Genomic DNA, 14,050 nt, shown 5'->3' with positions numbered 1-14,050 from the left:
AAGCACTGTAAGTGCATGTTGATTCCAGCTGGAATAATCCGTGCAGCTCTATATTTTAGGAATCATGATTTGATTGTCTATAATTGGACATTCTGCGTTTGGATGATTCACTTGCCATTCTCCTCACGCCTTGGAAAATCATAAACTGGATTTGGCTAATAAATAAGATAAACTAATGTCCCTGTCACTGTGTGAACTCTGCTGTCATCTGATGATTCTACCATGTAATGGTCCTAGAGAAGTACTGCATGTGACAGGGACATATCTAATAAAGCGGACAGGGGTTGGACATTAATGGCAGCCGACTGACCGACCCAGGGGTTATTTTCTTTATTGCTGTGAACTATTTATGAAAATCTATTTCTTGAGGGGAAAGCTGTCAGAGACAACTCTGCTCAAACCACATGAAATTTTTCTGCGCCCAGATAGTCTATTTAAAGCTCCGACACTTCATCTTGTAGTAGATGTTTTATTTAATGTTAACCCGAAACAGAGCAGCATCAGAATCTACAAAAGTTAGATGTCAAAGTCTGCTCCATAGACGATTCTATTATAGAAGAGCAGGTGACTAGAGATGAGCGAGCACTAAAATGCTCGGGTACTCGTTATTCGAGACGAACTTTTCCCGATGCTCGAGTGCTCGTCTCGAATAACGAGCCCCATTGAAGTCAATGGGAGACTCGAGCATTTTTCAAGGGGACCAAGGCTCTGCACAGGGAAGCTTGGCCAAACACCTGGGAACCTCAGAAAAGGATGGAAACACCACGGAAATGGACAGGAAACAGCAGGGGCAGCATGCATGGATGCCTCTGAGGCTGCTTAATCGCACCATTATGCCAAAATTATGGGCAACAGCATGGCCATGACAGAGTGACAGAATGAAGCTAGATAGCATCTAAAACATCCAATAATTGACCCTGACACTATAGGGGACGGCATGCAGAGGCAGCGGCAGCAGGCTAGAGAGTGTCATGGCGACATACCCTAAATGGACTCAGGCTTCAAACCAATGGGTGGCAGAGAGGAACCAAAGGAGGTGAGCAAGAAGCGCTCAAATAATATCGGTACATGATAAAAGTTTGCCAGTATATTTTGTGGATTACACAGCAGAGTGGCGACAAAGTTAACATGGAAGCCATGAAAACAACCCAAAATTCTGCCTGACACAGCTCGTTTGATAAGGGGACCATGTATGGAGGCATTGAACTAGTAGTAGATTAAAGGTGCTGCAGTTAAAACTATGTTAGTTGGATCTTGGCATGGAGCTGGCGCTCCGCTGCCAGGCGAGCTTTCGCCAATCCAAGCCCCTGTCTCTAGGCTACTCCCCAAACAGCACTTCTAAGAACCTTTTGTATAAGATCAAGTGTAGTAGCGTTCTTATAAGTTTGGGATATGGCGGGTGAGGGGAATGTAAACAGATGCGCAAGAAGCGCTGAAATAATATCGGTAAATGATAAAAGTTTGCCAGTATATTTTGGGGATTACACAGCAGGGTGGCGACAAAGTTAACAAGTTTGATGTAGAAGCCATGAAAACAACCCAAAATTCTGCCTGACACAGCTTGTTTGATAAGGGGACCATGTATGGAGGCAGTGAACTAGTAGTAGATTAAAGGTGCTGCAGTTAAAACTATGTTAGTTGGATCTTGGCATGGAGCTGGCGCTCCGCTGCCAAGCGAGCTTTCGCCAATCCAAGCCCCTGTCTCTAGGCTACTCCCCAAACAGCACCTCTAAGAACCTTTTGTATAAGATCAAGTGTAGTAGCATTCTTATAAGTTTAGGATATGGCGGGTGAGGGGAATGTAAACAGATGCGCAAGAAGCGCTGAAATAATATTGGTAAATGATAAAAGTTTGCCAGTATATTTTGGGGATTACACAGCAGGGTGGCGACAAAGTTAACAAGTTTGATGTGGAATGCCCTGTAATAGCTCTTGGGCGGTGTGCCTTTTATCGCCTAGGCTCAGCAGTTTGAGCACCGCCTGCTGTCGCTTAGCGACGGCACTGCTGCTGTGCCTAGAGCTACCGACCGATGGCGCCATGGCCACGGATGGTAATTCGGAGGAGGAGGAGGTGGAGGAGGGGTGGGAGGAGGAGGAGGTATAGTAGGCCTTTGAGACCTGGACCGAAGTAGGCCCCGCAATCCTCGGCGTCGGCAGTATATGACCAGCCCCAGGGTCAGACTCGGTCCCAGCCAAGTTAAGTGTAGTAGCGTTCTTATAAGTTTGGGATATGGCGGATGAGGGGAATGTAAACAGATGCGCAAGAAGCGCTGAAATAATATCCCTAAATGGTAAAAGTTTGCCAGTATATTTTGTGGATAACACAGCAGGGTGGCGACAAAGTTAACAAGTTTGATGTGGAATCCATGAAAACAACCCAAATTTGTGCCTGACACACCTCGTTTGATAAGGGGACGATGAATGGAGGCAGCTATATGGACGACTTTTGGAGGTAGCAATGGAGACAACGTGTGGAGGCTGCTATGGAGACAATTTAATTTGGATAGTGCCTGTATGTGGCAGTCCAAAAAAGTTTTCAAACCAGAGGAGCAGGTAGGTGGCCCTCCAGAAAAATGAAATAGATTGAGTGCCTGTATGTGGCAGTCCAAAAAAGTTTTCAAACCAGAGGAGCAGGTAGGTGGCCCTCCAGAAAAATTGAATAGATTGAGTGCCTGTATGTGGCACTCCCAAAAATTGTTTAAAACAGAGGACCGGGTAGGTGGCCCTCCAGAAAAATTAAATGCATAAAGTACTATAGCTAGAGCCAGTGGGCCCTGTCAACAAATAGCCAGTTTCCTCTGCTTTAGTGTACAAAGAGGAGGAGAAGGAGGAAAATGAGGAGGAGGAGGAGTGCATAAATTATTCAGGTTGAGCTTCCTTCACCTGGTGGAGATTGGAAATTATGAGAAATCCAGGCTTTATTCATCTTAATAAGCGTCAGCCTGTCAGCGCTGTCAGTCGACAGGCGTGTACGCTTATCGGTGATGATGCCACCAGCTGCACTGAAAACCCGCTCGGACAAGACACTAGCGGCAGGGCAGGCAAGAACCTCCAAGGCGTACAGCGCCAGTTCGTGCCACATGTCCAGCTTTGAAACCCAGTAGTTGTAGGGAGCTGTGTGATCATTTAGGACGATGGTATGGTCAGCTACGTACTCCCTCACCATCTTTCTGTAAAGATCAGCCCTACTCTGCCGAGACTGGGGACAGGTGACAGTGTCTTGCTGGGGTGACATAAAGCTGGCAAAAGCCTTGTAAAGCGTACCCTTGCCAGTGCTGGACAAGCTGCCTGCTCGCCTACTCTCCCTCGCTACTTGTCCCGCAGAACTACGCACTCTGCTGCTAGCGCTGTCAGAAGGGAAATACTGTTTCAGCTTGTGCACCAGGGCCTGCTGGTATTCATGCATTCTCACACTCCTTTCCTCTGCAGGGATGAGAGTGGAAAGATTTTGCTTGTACCGTGGGTCCAGGAGAGTGAACACCCAGTAATCGGTGCTGGAATAAATTCTTTGAACGCGAGGGTCACGGGATAGGCAGCCTAGCATGAAATCTGCCATATGCGCCAGAGTCCCAACGCGCAAGAATTCACTCCCCTCACTGGCCTGACTGCCCATTTCCTACTCCTCCAACTCCTCTTCTTCTGCCCATACACGCTGAACAGTGAAGGTCTGAGCAATGCTCCCCTCTTGTGTCTCGCCAACATTCTCCTCCTCTTCCTCCTCATCCTCCTCCACCTCCTCCGATATGCGCTGAGAAACAGACCTAAGGGTGCTTTGGCTATCAACAAGGGAATCTTCTTCCCCCGTCTCTTGTGACGAGCGCAAAGCTTCCGACTTCATGCTGATCAGAGAGTTTTTCAACAGGCCAAGCAGCGGGATGGTGAGGCTGATGATGGCGGCATCGCCACTGACCATCTGTGTTGACTCCTCAAAGTTACTCAGCACCTGACAGATATCAGACATCCACGTCCACTCCTCATTGTAGACTTGAGGAAGCTGTCGCTTAGCGACGGCACTGCTGCTGTGCCTAGAGCTACCGACCGATGGCGCCATGGCCACGGATGGTAATTCGGAGGAGGAGGAGGTGGAGGAGGGGTGGGAGGAGGAGGAGGCATAGTAGGCCTTTGAGACCTGGACCGAGGTAGGCCCCGCAATCCTCGGCGTCGGCAGTATATGACCAGCCCCAGGGTCAGACTCGGTCCCAGCCTCCACCAAGTTAACCCAATGTGCCGTCAGCGATATATAGTGGCCCTGCCCGGCAGCACTCGTCCACGTGTCCGTGGTCAGGTGGACCTTGTCAGAAACGGCGTTGGTCAGGGCACGGATGATGTTGTCTGACACGTGCTGGTGCAGGGCTGGGACGGCACATTGGGAAAAGTAGTGGCGGCTGGGGACCGAATACCGAGGGGCGGCCGCCGCCATGAGGTTGCGAAAGGCCTCGGTCTCTACTAGCCTATAGGGCAGCATCTCCAGGCTAAGCAATCTGGAGATGTGGACATTAAGGGCTTGGGCGTGTGGGTGGGTTGCACTATATTTTCTTTTCCGCTCCAGCGTCTGGGGTATGGAGAGCTGAACGCTGGTGGATGCTGTGGAGGATCGTGGAGGCGACGATGGGGTTTTTGTGCCAGGGTCCTGGGCAGGGGGCTAACTATCAGCTGACACAGGGGAAGGAGCAGTGGTGTGCACGGCCGGAGGTGAACGGGCTTGGTGCCACTGATTTGGGTGTTTAGCATTCATATGCCTGCGCATACTGGTGGTAGTTAAGCTAGTAGTGGTGGAACCCCTGCTGATCCTGGTTTGGCAAAGGTTGCACACCACAGTCCGTCGGTCATCCGGTGTTTCCTTAAAGAACCTCCAGACTTCTGAAAATCTAGCCCTCGCCGCGGGAGCCCTCACCACGGGAGCTTCACTACGTGACACATTTGGCGCTGATGCACCTGCTCTGGCCCTGCCTCTCCGTCTGGCCCCACCACTGCCTCTTCCAACCTGTTCTGCTATAGGACTCTCCTCCGTCTCAGAAGCACTGTGTTCACCCGGCCTCTCAACCCAGCTTGGGTCTGTCACCTCATCATCCTCCGATCCCTCAGTCTGCTCCCCCCTCGGACTTCCTGCCCTGACAACAACTTCACCACTGTCTGACAACCGTGTCTCCTCATCGTCGGACACCTCTTTACACACTTCTTCCACTACGTCAAGAAGGTCATCATCACCCACAGACTGCGACTGGTGGAAAACCTGGGCATCGGAAAATTGCTCAGCAGCAACCGGACAAGTGGTTTGTGACTGTGGGAAGGGTCCAGAAAACAGTTCCTCAGAGTATGGCGGTTCAAATGCCAAATTTTCCTGGGAGGGGGCAGACTGGGGGGGAGGAGGCTGAGGTGCAGGAGCTGGAGGAGTGACGATTTCGGTGACATGGGTGGACTGCGTGGAAGACTGACTGGTGGACAAATTGCTCGAAGCATTGTCGGCAATCCACGACATCACCTGTTCGCACTGTTCTGGCCTCAACAGTGCTCTACCACGAGTCCCAGTAACTTCAGACATGATGAACCTAGGGAGTGTAGCTCTGCGGCGTTCCCCTGCTCCCTCATCAGCAGGTGGTGTCTCACCCCACCCAGGACCACGGCCTCTGACCCCTGCAGTAGATGGACGCCCACGTCCCCGCCCCCGTCCTCGTCCTCTACCCCTAGCCCTCGGGTTAAACATTTTGAAAATGAAAGTTATATAACTTTAATTTTGTTTTTCACTTTTTTTTTGTTTTTTTTGTGTTTTTTGTGTTTTTTTTGTGTTTTTTAGTTTTTAAAACCAAACAATGCTATCCTATTGCTATGGCTATTTTCTAGCCAAGTATGAAAGCACACTGATGAGATGACGCTGAGTTATGAAAAAATAAACGTAAAATAAAAAGAAACTGGCAGACTGTGCCTAATTGAAATCCAACCCCTAATAAATTTTCCCACTTCGGTCTTTGCGATGGATATGTGCGTCACTAAGCGCTAAACACAGCGGTCGCAAGTCTCACTCAAAATTCCTCACAATTGGCTAGTATATGCACTGCAGCAAGGACAGCCACCAGCAGATCAACCAGAAATAAAATATATATAACGCTATTGTAGGCGTAAGTAAGCCGTTTGGATTCTCCTTTGGCTATTTTCTAGCCAAGTATGAAAGCACACTGATGAGATGACGCTGAGTTATGAAAAAATAAACGTAAAATAAAAAGAAACTGGCAGACTGTGCCTAATTGAAATCCAACCCCTAATAAATTTTCCCACTTCGGTCTTTGCGATGGATATGTGCGTCACTAAGCGCTAAACACAGCGGTCGCAAGTAGTCACTCCAAATTCCTCACAATTGGCTAGTATATGCACTGCAGCAAGGACAGCCACCAGCAGATCAACCAGAAATAAAATATATATAACGCTATTGTAGGCGTAAGTAAGCCGTTTGGATTCTCCTTTGGCTATTTTCTAGCCAAGTATGAAAGCACACTGATGAGATGACGCTGAGTTATGCAAAAATAAACGTAAAATAAAAAGAAACTGGCAGACTGTGCCTAATTGAAATCCAACCCCTAATAAGTTTTCCCACTTCGGTCTTTGCGATGGATATGTGCGTCACTAAGCGCTAAACACAGCGGTCGCAAGTCTCACTCCAAATTCCTCACAATTGGCTAGTATATGCACTGCAGCAAGGACAGCCACCAGCAGATCAACCAGAAATAAAATATATATAACGCTATTGTAGGCGTAAGTAAGCTGTTTGGATTCTCCTTTGGCTATTTTCTAGCCAAGTATGAAAGCACACTGATGAGATGACGCTGAGTTATGCAAAAATAAACGTAAAATAAAAAGAAACTGGCAGACTGTGCCTAATTGAAATCCAACCCCTAATAAATTTTCCCACTTCGGTCTTTGCGATGGATATGTGCGTCACTAAGCGCTAAACACAGCGGTCGCAAGTCTCACTCCAAATTCCTCACAATTGGCTAGTATATGCACTGCAGCAAGGACAGCCACCAGCAGATCAACCAGAAATAAAATATATATAACACTATTGTAGGCGTAAGTAAGCCGTTTGGATTCTCCTTTGGCTATTTTCTAGCCAAGTATGAAAGCACACTGATGAGATGACGCTGAGTTATGAAAAAATAAACGTAAAATAAAAAGAAACTGGCAGACTGTGCCTAATTGAAATCCAACCCCTAATAAATTTTCCCACTTCGGTCTTTGCGATGGATATGTGCGTCACTAAGCGCTAAACACAGCGGTCGCAAGTCTCACTCAAAATTCCTCACAATTGGCTAGTATATGCACTGCAGCAAGGACAGCCACCAGCAGATCAACCAGAAATAAAATATATATAACGCTATTGTAGGCGTAAGTACGCCGTTTGGATTCTCCTTTGGCTATTTTCTAGCCAAGTATGAAAGCACACTGATGAGATGACGCTGAGTTATGAAAAAATAAACGTAAAATAAAAAGAAACTGGCAGACTGTGCCTAATTGAAATCAAACCCCTAATAAATTTTCCCACTTTGGTGTTTGAGGTGGATATGTGTGTCACTAAGAGCTAAACACAACGGTAGCAAGTCCCCCTGCAAATTCCTCACAATATGGTACTAGCTGCACTACTAGTGCCAGCAAGCCCAGCCACAAGCAAACAAAAAAAAAAAAGTATAACGTTATTGTAGCCCTAAGAAGGGCTGTTGGGTTCTTGTTGAATCACTCCTGCCTAACAGTAATCTACTAGCACCCTAACGCTGTCCCTGACCAGCAGCAGCTCTCTCCCTAGCGGCATCCAGACACAGAATGATCCGAGCAGCGCGGGCAGCGGCTAGTCTATCCCAGGGTCACCTGATCTGGCCAGCCAACCACTGCTATCGACGTGTAAGGGTACCACGTCATGCTGGGTGGAGTGCAGAGTCTCCTGGCTTGTGATTGGCTCTGTTTCTGGCCGCCAAAAAGCAAAACGGCGGGAGATGCCATTTTCTCGAGCGGGCGAAGTATTCGTCCGAGCAACGAGCAGTTTCGAGTACGCTAATGCTCGAACGAGCATCAAGCTCGGACGAGTATGTTCGCTCATCTCTACAGGTGACACATAAGTAGAAAGCTAAAGATTGAAATTAAGACTGATGATTGGGGTAATGACCAAGAATAGTTGTTTTCAAAGAATTTCTAGAAGGCATTTTTTAGCAAGTAGGTTTTAAAGGGATATTCCCACGAAGACAAGTTTCTTATATGTACTTCACATACTGCACATCATAATAACACATTCTCTATTTCACCGTTATTAACAAAAATGCAACAATTCACAGATTTATGTCCAACCTGCCTCTATCAGTCCTGCTGTACACAATTTCAGGTGCCCCTAGACACGACCCTGTAACTTCAGACTTGGCGGTCGGGCGCCATCTATATTTTTCACATAAAAGAGAGAATTCTAGAAAGGACTTTTCATACCCTACCTGAGGGTGCTAGTAGTTTGAGGGTAAAATCTGGAGACATGTTTCCTTTGAGAGTACCCTAACAAAGTTAGGGTATAATGTAGAACTGTATACATGGTATAAACCATTGTAACATAGTAAAGAGGCACATAGAAAAGTCAAATAGGGCATATTGTTGACATTGGCTTGAAACAATACCCTCGTGGGGTTGTTTTGGATTTTTGGATATTTGCATACAGGCAGGGAATGGTATAAAAATAAAGATTATGAGGGATATTTATTATATACCAGGGGGTCATTTGTTGTGTCGGATACAAGAGGCCTCTTGATGTATCTGGTGGGCGATGCGGCCAGCAAGAAAAACGCCAAACGAAAGTTTGCCGGTTATTCAAATAAAAGCATGGCACGCCTCGTGCCCGCCTCCCCCACTGGCCGTCGCACGCCTCTACGCCCCCTCAGAACCTACATGGCGTTTTGGTGGCATATTCACTATTTTAATCACAAACTCTTGCACTGCAGATTGTTGGTATTATAGTTTCTTAAATCTCCCTCAGTTGTGTCCATCTGGAGTCTGGCACTCTTATGTTACATGATTTCTGTGAACGGTATATTCATATGTTATACAGTGGAACATAATTATCCATAATTCTAAATATACATCAATTCTTTTTCAGGTATTTTTTGCATCTATACAATCTGGTGGTGGCAGTCAAATTTACTTCATGACTCTGGGACAAAATGTTCTCTTCAACTGGTAACACAGGGTTACGAATTAACCATTTGGACCGAAAACGAAAATGGTGGCTGTGAGAGGAGCCTCCTACAAGTGTGCACTGTAACCCAAAGAAGGCCCAGAGGAGCTGAACATTGGTGGTGTGTTCAATGAGAAGAGACACTTCTGAGGCTGGCCTGTAGCGCTATGCGCATCTTGTGGTCACATCTATGTTTTGCACATGTGAATTTCATGTTATTGAAGAAAATATTTCTCTGGCTGTTAGCGAAGCATTATAGCTGAAGGGGTTTATGGGGATAATGTAGCAGATGACATATATATTGATTTGAGGTTAGATACATTAATGTCTATACTTGAGGAAACAAGCATTACATACACCATACTGGTACAATATCACTTTACCAAGCTAATACTTGAGATATGGAAAGCAATTTATGATATTCTGGCAACTGGCAAAAAACTCTATTTTATAACTAATATTCTATTGTAGACTGGATAATGATTTGAAATGGGCCTCAAGGAGGGGCTGTAGCCTTGCAGGGCAATATCAGAGAGGTTTCCTGACATCAAGAGTTACCAATGAATGTAGCCGAGGCCTCGGGTGTCTCCCAACCCAGTGACTTCATGTCCAGCAATATGTGAATTACCTCACCTTACATTCATGTCAGTGGTCAGTGCAGAAATGGTGGTGAAAATGTGAAACTATATGTTAAAAAAGATGCACCATAGAACCTGACAGACATAAAGCTGAGGTAATTTTGACATGTAAAATTTATCCAAGCCTCATCATCATGTTCGTATTCTATTATAGGGCACATTCTGTAGTAAAATTATAAATATTACATGATATTATCTGCCTATATTTCATTTAAGTTCAGACAAGTGGTTCAGCACAGGACTGCTCTGTGGTAATACCAAGCAGGCTTCAGTTGCGGCCTAGTAGTAGACAGCTGAGGATCCCTGTAACGGCATAAGGCCCCATTTTACATTTTTAACTCTTTAAACCATACACTTAAAACTATACTAAGGGTGATGCCACACATGGCGTTTTGAACCCGTTTTTGGTCCGTTTTTAAGCAGTCCGTCCCAAAACGCATCCGTTTTTTGAAAACACATCCGTTTTTGACCAGTTTTAATTAAGATAATTGGTAAAAACCTGTCAAAAACGGATGCGTTTTCAAAAAACGCATACATTTTTCAACGCATGCATTTTTGGATGGACTGCTTAAAATCGGGCCAAAAACGGGTTCAAAACGTCATGTGTGGCATCACCCTAGGATTTTTTTCATATTTGTGGTGAAGTCATACAACTAGGATCTTTCCTTCTGCCAATTTGTCAATCATTTTGACAGGAAATGTTGTGTACAGTAGATACTATATTTACCCTTCCATTAGTATATAAACTTTTATCAAATATTACTGGCATTGATCCTAAAAGGGGTTTACCCCTCATCTCAGGGAGCAAAGAGGGGTCAGACAGAGGTAACCCCCGACCTCCCGTTTTTGTTATCTGTGGGGGCTCATCTCTAAGTCCCCCACGATCAGAAGTTAGACCCTATCCTGTGGATGGGGCCTAACTTGTTTCATGGGAAAACCCCTTTAAAGGTGTCCTTCTAAGGCTACATGCACACTGCTGTGAGCCCGCCGCACCGTAGCACGGCAGGCAAACGGCAGCGCGGGGAGAGGAGGAGGAGGTGAGCGCAGCTCACCCCCGCCCCTCCCAATAGCGATATATGGCAGCGGCGCCATATTACGGGAAAAGATAGGACATGTCCTATCTTTTCCTGGGCTACGGAGCGGTACGGTGCCGCACGTGTGCTGCACCGCACCGCTCCCGTAGGGCGCCGTGAGCCCATAGAAGTGTATGGGGGACGTATATCGGTTGCATATACGTCGGCCATATATACGTCCCCCATACTGTAGTGTGAATGTAGCCTAACACTGATGAGTTGTCATTTCCGGCTGGCCCCTAACATTTCAGGAACTTTCCTGTATTGTGATTTATTTACTGCTACTTAAAATTTAAGGTGCATAGAAAATTGTGTATTTTGGGGAACTGCCAAACTGCCAAAAATGCACTTTTGTCTCAGAATCTGCTCATGCTCCACTGACACTGTAATATAAGTTTTACTTGAAGGACAGGAGGTTCTATTATATGTAGAACGCCTATAGTCTGCCATGTAAAATATTGCTTATATATTAATATTGTAATATAGTTTGAGAGATATTATATTTATGCACATAAATGCATGAAGAGTTCATCAATGTTATGTACTGTAGATGAAAACATAAAAAGAATCTAATGATTTATAAAATTATATAAACAGTAATCAATATTACTAATACAGCTACATTAGTATTATCTTGCTTTAAGAAATAGAAATTGCAGCTCCAATTAGGATTGATATTGTAGTTTCTAGTTCTTTAAAACTGATATTGAGTTCCCTGATGTTTTCTTCTCCATTCACAGAGAAGGATCAATTATTCTTTAGTTGTGAATAGAAACAATGTCAATATTGAATTTAATGTTACTAGGAAAAAATATATAGTTTCTTAACTTTTTCTATTAATTTCCACTGTAAGCTGTGAAAATATTTACTTTCATTTATAGCTATTATATACAGCTATCCACAGTTATTTTAGCTCTCATCCTGTATATTTTTAACAGAAAATAGCTTATTCTTCACTCCTTGTCACAAACAGATACCAAGCGTGAGCATCTGTGTGACCTCCTATAGAAGAAAAGGAAACTTATTGACATTTTCAATACTGATTAATACTGCTTTTTCACACAATGATAGGCAACCCCAAAGAAGCCAATGAATCATTGATATGTCTGTTTTTGTGATTTGTTAAACCTGGGCCATCTTCTATTCTTGTCTGTTATTCACAGATTTTTTTTGGAATCAGTGAAAACAAAGTGCACACGAAAGATATCCATTTTTGACTGATCCACATTTCATAGAGGGAAAAAATGACATTGTCCGATATATAAGCACTGGGCAAATATACAGTTTTTCTAAAGGCATGTGGCACGGTTACCATGTGGCAGACTTTTTAGCAGTGAAAAGTCTCAAAAACCTTCAATGTGACTACTTTTTACACCAAGAAAATCTGTGTATTCAAGTGGCCTTTTACCTTACTCATCCAAGCAGCCACAGCAGTTTAGCCAATCCTCATACAGCTATAAACCTTAATCGTAATAAAAAAAATATATATTTCATATAAACTAACAAGTTTTGTTTCCAAGAACGATCTAATAAATAGAGCCAGATCAACATGCAGAAAACAGGAAATGACCAAGGGCCTCTTGATCTTGGTCAAGGTGGGACCAAGTGATTTTGTGTATGTATAAGCATGGTTTATTCACAGTAATGTGACAAAATGGGAAAGCATTTAGAAGGGATAGTATGTATATAAAAAGGAAAGCTTTCAAAATGGGAAAGCATTTAGAAGCGACAGTATGTATATATAAAGGTTAAAGAGGAAAGTTCTTTATTTTTGAAAGTGAGCTTAAGTTTCCTTACTAGACGGAAGATGAAAGTGAAAGTGTTAGAAGATAAAAGAAAGGAGAAAGAATTGAATGTGATAAAGACTGGTTTATGCAAGACAGAAAAGATACAGGAGCACATTTACTTACCCGACCGATGGAGTACCCGAAATACAGAGTGTCCGACTCCAATGCACTCCGGCGTGATTCACGCCCGTGCGCCCGATTTCCTGCATCTGTCGCTTTCCCGCTCAGGTCCGCTGGAGTTCACCATCTTCTACCCAGTGTATATAAGTGCATTGGTTGCGATGCAATTTGAATATTAAATCCGACGCTCAGTCCAAATCAGTCGGATTATGCAACGGCCCGACCCCTCCCCCCCCCCCCCCCCGATTTCTGTCGCATGAAAGCCGGCGCCGATGTGCCAAAATCTAATCGTGTGCGACACAATCCCCTTTTAATTAGCTGTCCCAGAGCTGCAATCCCTGAAAAATTCTAAAATCTGACGAAAGTGCGATCCGCGGGACCCTTAGTAAATAAGCCCCACAGAGTTTCAAGAAAGTTTCATTATTCCACGATTCAGGTTTATTACATTCTTTGGGGAAGGCACTTGTCACCCATAGGTGCCTATATAACAGTAATATTTCCAGTGTGGTATAATTCTTTTGGTTTTATTTTTGTTTCTATGTTGTTGTAGTGATAAGCGGTAATGATCAATGCTATTCCCATCAGGTTTATGTCATTGTTTACTCTGACCTACATTGTATTGCTGCATTTTTAGAATCAAATACACGCCAAAGCTTTTTGATGCATAAATGAGAGTACAGGCGGTCCCGTACTTAAGGACACCCAACTTACAAATGAACCCTAGTTAAAGTTGGACCCTTCTACCCACTGTGACCTCTGGTGAAGCTCCCTTGATGCTTTATTATAGTCCCAGAATGCAATGATCATCTGTAAGGAGTCTGTAATGAAGCTTTATTGATAATCCTTATTCCAATTACAGCAAAAAATGTTTAGGCTCCAATTGTCACTGGGGCCCAAAAAAAATTTTTGTCTGGAGCTACAGTTATAAAATATACAGTTTCGACTTTAATACAAATTCAACTTAAGAACAAACCTATGTAACCTATCTTGTACGTAACCCGGTGACTGCCTGTATTTGTTTTTAGTAATATATAGCAGAATAAAATGCATGCCAATGTGTTATGAAGAATAAATGGGAAAATAAATGTCAGTACCCAGATGTCATTATATCTTATTTAGAAGTTACTTTAATGCCAACATTCAAAATTATTGAAGATGGAGCAGGCATGTGTTTAAAACAAGTAAAAAAGACTCATTTTCTAAATGTCTTTTTACAAAAAATATAGGCCCCAGGGC

At 44.3% G+C, this 14,050-nt stretch overlaps 1 protein-coding gene across 3 annotated transcripts in view; it reads left to right on the top strand.

Annotated features, from left to right (window-relative positions):
* NRK (Nik related kinase) overlaps nucleotides 1-12,358 on the top strand; it is a 204,078-nt gene extending 191,720 nt beyond the window's left edge. For all 3 annotated transcript variants that reach the window (XM_072123361.1, XM_072123362.1, XM_072123360.1), the window contains one exon: nucleotides 9,119-12,358. In XM_072123361.1, coding sequence (XP_071979462.1) covers nucleotides 9,119-9,202 — 84 coding nt within the window. In that variant the 3' untranslated portion in view covers nucleotides 9,203-12,358. The remainder of the gene's footprint in view (nucleotides 1-9,118) is intronic.
* Nucleotides 12,359-14,050: the final 1,692 nt, after the last annotated feature.

Source organism: Engystomops pustulosus, chromosome 9 (assembly GCF_040894005.1).
Source record: "Engystomops pustulosus chromosome 9, aEngPut4.maternal, whole genome shotgun sequence".
NCBI classification, from domain to species: domain Eukaryota; kingdom Metazoa; phylum Chordata; class Amphibia; order Anura; family Leptodactylidae; genus Engystomops; species Engystomops pustulosus.
The sequence above is the reverse complement of the archived record's forward strand: the minus strand, read 5'-3'. Positions and strand labels throughout refer to the sequence as shown.